The sequence below is a fragment of the Parasteatoda tepidariorum genome, chromosome 3, assembly GCF_982258835.1.
Source record: "Parasteatoda tepidariorum strain Cologne lab strain chromosome 3, Ptep-v5.0, whole genome shotgun sequence".
Taxonomy (NCBI): domain Eukaryota; kingdom Metazoa; phylum Arthropoda; class Arachnida; order Araneae; family Theridiidae; genus Parasteatoda; species Parasteatoda tepidariorum.
Window position 1 is genome coordinate 39,973,007 of NC_141757.1, and position 4,873 is coordinate 39,977,879.

Sequence of the window (4,873 nt, forward strand, 5' to 3'; positions counted from 1 at the left end):
GATTTACACGTAAAGTCATTAATGGCCAAGAACGACCAATGTGTTTGCTGTGTCTGAATACTTTGGCCTCAGACAGCATGAAACCAAATAAATTAAAACGGCATCTCGAAAACGTACATGCAGATCACGTCGGCAAGACAATAGACTTTTTCCAAAGAAAATTGGAGAATTTAAATAAACAAAAAGAAATGTTTTCAAAGACCATGTCTGTTACACAAAAAGCATTGCTTGCGTCTTATAAAGTTTCTTATAGAATTGCTAAATGCAAAAAACCCCATGTAATAGGAGAAACTTTAGTGCTACCTGCAGCTATTGACATGGTAGCTACGATGCTAGGTGAATCATATGCTGATCAACTTAAAATCATTCCACTTGCAGATAATACGGTGGGAAGACGAATATCCGATATATCTGAAGATCTTTGCGATCAATTAATAGAAAAAGTAAAACTATCTTCTTTCGCGTTGCAAGTAGATGAGGCTACAGATGTTCTTAAGGATGCACACTTGATTACATATGTAAGATATGTTGTGGAAACTGATGTTGGAGAAGACATGTTATTCTGTAAACCTATTGAAGGCAATACTACAGCAAGTGAAGTTTTTAATATGATTGATAAATTTTTCAATGAATATAACATTCTGTGGGAGAACTGTGTTGGACTATGCACAGATGGAGCTCCATCTATGGCAGGAAAAAACGCTGATCTACAGGCACTAGTTCGAAAGGTGGCTCTTCGGGCAAGTTGGACGCATTGCATGATTCATAGACAATCACTTGTTTCAAGAGATATGGGTGAAGATTTACTAACAGTATTTCAAGTTATTATAAAAGTTGCAAATTTTATCAAAAATAGCCCATTAAGAGGAAGGCTTTTCACAAAATTGTGTAATGACATGGGTTCAGAATATACATAACTTCTATATTATTGTGAGGCACGTTGGCTTTCTCGTTCCAAAGTACTTCAAAGGATGTTTGAGCTAAAGGAAGAGATCGCCATATTCCTTACTGATAATAATAGAGATGAAGCAAACTTGTTTTATGACACGAAATTCCTTGTAAAACTTGCGTATTTAGTGGATATTTTTCAATGACTCAGTACTTTAAATAAATCAATGCAAGGGCCTCAAATTCATGCTTTTGTCCAGAAAGACAAGGTTACTGCATTTATGAGAAAATTGGAACTGTGGATAATAAGTTTGAAAAATAATAACTTTGACATGTTTCCCACTTTTAAAATTACCTGTCTTGCAGATGAAATAGAAGAAAGTAAAGTTCTTATTAATAAACACTTGACCAGTTTAAGGGAGCGATTCTCGTTTTACTTTAAAGATCTTGACATGTCCAAATATGAATGGATTAGAAACCCGTTTGTGATTGAAAAATATGATGATTTTGGCCTTACGACAGCAGAGCAGGAAATGATAATTGACTTATCTAGTGACAGCACATTAAAGCAGATGTTTCAACACGAAAATAATATTGTCACGTTTTGGTTACGAGTAAAGGACGAGTTTCCTACTTTAACAAATAAAGCTTTAGAAATTTTATTGCCCTTTGTAACATCTTACTTATGTGAAACTGGGTTTTCTGCAGTAGCTGTCTTAAAGACAAAGTATCGATCTTGCTTAAAGATTGAAAAGGAACTGAGAACCGCGATATCTTCAATGATACCACGGTTTGACAAAATTTGTGCTGAAGAACAAGCTCACCCTTCACATTAAATTTTATAATGTTGTATTAATGTTGAATTCTATTTTTTGCACTTTCGTAAGATTTGTTTTTATTACATTATATTATTATTTCTTAAAATAGATATTTATTTTTTATGTATTTTTATACATAATATTGTATATTATTTTGTAGCCCATTAAATAAATTACAATATCAGATGAGTGTTTATGAAATTGGATTGTTAGAAAAATTAAGGGGGGCACAACAAATTTTTTTTCCAAAGAGGGGGGCGCAGGTACAAAAAGTTTGGAAAGCACTGCTCTAAGGGAACCCGCTTTCGAATCCTGGCCGATACGAATTCCTCACCCGATTCGCACCGACCACTGTGCTGATGTGAAATATCCTCAGTGGTAGACGGATCATGAGTTAGATTCCCCTCACAGTCAGGTTAACCGTGGGATGTTTTCGTTATTTTCCTCGCCGCGTAACGCAAATGCGGGTTAGTTCCATCAAAAAATCCTGCACAAAATTAAAACAAATTTCTCCCAATACTTGATCCAGGAGTTCCCTTGTCTTCTGGGTTAGGCTCAAAATTACAAACCTACGGAGTTGAACATAGGTAGACGTAAACTCAAAATTGAGTCGGCTGCTCAACGCTGATTATAAAATTAAAATAATAATAAGTTTGGAGGAATAATGATTTTTTTTCACTTTTAAAAATAGTAAAGCTTGAATATTATTCATTTTAAAATATTTAATCTTTTAATTATAGTTACTCTATCATACACATTGCAAATGAATTTTCTAGTTTATTTGAAGAGCTTAGTTGATAAAGGTTCTAAGGAACATTTTTGATAGAAAAAAAAAGATCCTGTGTTAGTTTCATAAAATTATAATTTTTTTTCTTTGCTTACAATTTAAATTTTGGACATCTTATTAAATTAAATATTAACGGGACATCTTATCACGTGACAGAGTTTGTCAACTGCATTTGACAACAGTCAGCTAATCCGTCATCTTCTGACAGTAAATAAATTTCCCATAAGTGAAGTACCCCTACGTTGTAAGCAATTTAAATGAACGTTAGAGATTCTTATTTTACGTCAATTGGAAATTTGCGAAAAGAAACAACGTCAATGCGTAATATTTATTTCCTAGTGTCAACTTTTCAAGTTTAAAAGCAAAGAACTGAAATTATCGAATATGTTACTCAAAATCTTTATTCCCTCAATTTTTTTAGTTAGCACCTTAATCCGCTGATTTTCCTTTTAAGTGCAATAGTTATATTAAGTAAAAACGTCTCATTGCAAATTTATTCATTGTTAAGAGGGAGCAAATAGTTCGATTAGGTTTAAGTAAAATTAAATGACAAAATGCTATACCCAATTTATTTTTAAAAAATTCCATATAAATAAAATGAGCGTTGTTTCGAAACTAAATTTTTTCTCTTGAAAACTTAAACTTCTTCTCAGGAAAAAAATAATAATAGTGGATGTTGAAGGAGTGCTCCGCTTGACCCATTCTTCAAGCGTATTATCCGTTTGCTCAGCACATTCCTGAGCACAAAGAAAGGCTGAGTAATTCGATTTTATTTCCTATTCAGTAAAGAAAAAGTGCTGAATATCTTTTTCTTTACATAGTTCCGGAATCCATCACTACGCCAGACAGTTGCCGGATATCTCTTTGTTTGCCTGAACTTTAGGACAATATTTTCTTTCAAAGTTATACTTTTACTCGAATTATGTGAAGGCGTATGTTGCAATAAAAATATTTTTATTAGAAAATAAGTTGTTAACTAAATCTTTTATCAATAGCAATTCAACCATTTTGAATCCAACCATTATGATTTTGTCGAACGTAGGAGGTTAAAAATTACTAAAAATCATGAGCTAAATAATTAAACAATTTTCGGGCTAAAGTAATACGGTTATAACTATAAGAATCTAACGCGTCATAACGAGTAATCTATTGCCGTTGTAACGTATCAAGCTATATAAATAACAGTTCTGTTTTTTATTGAAAAAAACAAACTTTTATTCACAAACAACAAAAACAGTAACAAATATGAAGTACCCGTAACGGGATAGTTATAATCTTGTAAAACAAAATAGAAAAACTGGTAACGGGTTATAAGGAAACTCAAATTCCAAAACAAAACTAATCTCTAAAAAAAACCAACAGTTCTGTTGCTCTAAAAAATTTTTCGTTTTTCTTAAAAATTATCGCTTGCTTTTTTTATGTATCTCTTAATGTGTTTAGTTTATTTTATTCATGCCTTTGCTAGCCCGTTATTTCTTTTAATATTTTTACTTTTATTCATGCTTTTGCTAGCCAATTATTTTTTTAATACATTTAGACTTTATAATGACTCTATGTTTTACATGCGATAATACGCCTGTTATCAGTTCCATTTTTCTAGATGAAATTTATTTGCCATTAGCTTGAAAGTAAAACCTGTGTGAAATGCATTTTATGTATTATTTTCAAATAAGTTAATAATATTTGCTGATGAAGAGTCTGTTAGTCCGGAACTCTATCCTGTACCCTGTTGAGAAAACTGCGCACTGGTAATTAAGAGCGTATAAGAGCTCTTGGAATACGTTGAGCACATTACATTATTTTTTTAACGTGATAAACTCCAGTGGAGCAGCAAATGCTGCAGATTATCAGAGAATCTGCAGATTCTTCATCCCAGATTTTAAAAAAAAAAATACACCTAAAATATTACTATGAGAAAAAAGAAAAAAATTATTTTTAACTCCTTTATTTACTCAATTTCTGTTTGTTTCAGGCTTTTGATAAAATTTCTTCGTCTTTCTGCAGATATATAAGCAAAAGAAAAGTAATGAAAAAATTCTAAATAGTGTTCTCCAATTTACTGGAATTTTGAAAAATAAAGAATTGAAAAGATAAAACAAATTAACAAATAAATTACTAATTTCTAAAAAGTTGCTCGTTTATAGATTGCATAGGAATTTATTCCAGTTCTAAATTTCAGTCATTTCATTGATTTAAAATGCATAAAAATTTTAATGTAAATCTCAATTTTACAGCATTTTTTGTGTATAATATTTATCTACCTTATATGTGCTAATTTTGTTTACACATGCTAGATTAAGTAAAATTTTAATACTCTTTGACTTTTTTGGGTCATAAATCAATTTGAATTAGATTCTACTTCAGATTGCATCACTGGCTA

At 31.3% G+C, this 4,873-nt stretch overlaps 2 protein-coding genes across 2 annotated transcripts; both read left to right on the plus strand.

Moving 5' to 3' along the window:
- Positions 1 to 203: 203 nt before the first annotated feature.
- Positions 204 to 917, plus strand: LOC147813759 (protein FAM200A-like). The gene has a single exon (XM_087160089.1). The coding sequence runs from the start codon at positions 204 to 206 to the stop codon at positions 915 to 917; it is 714 nt and encodes a 237-aa protein (XP_087016215.1).
- Positions 918 to 1,115: 198 nt separating this feature from the next.
- On the plus strand, positions 1,116 to 1,724 carry LOC147813760 (zinc finger BED domain-containing protein 5-like). Its single transcript, XM_087160090.1, has one exon. The coding sequence runs from the start codon at positions 1,116 to 1,118 to the stop codon at positions 1,722 to 1,724; it is 609 nt and encodes a 202-aa protein (XP_087016216.1).
- The last annotated feature ends 3,149 nt before the right edge of the window (positions 1,725 to 4,873 follow it).

What these genes read in the sequence shown, in the direction of transcription:
- LOC147813760 (XM_087160090.1), top strand. Translation starts at nt 1,116, where the DNA reads ATGCAAGGGCCTCAAATTCATGCTTTTGTCCAGAAAGACAAGGTTACT.
- LOC147813759 (XM_087160089.1), top strand. Translation starts at nt 204, where the DNA reads ATGTCTGTTACACAAAAAGCATTGCTTGCGTCTTATAAAGTTTCTTAT.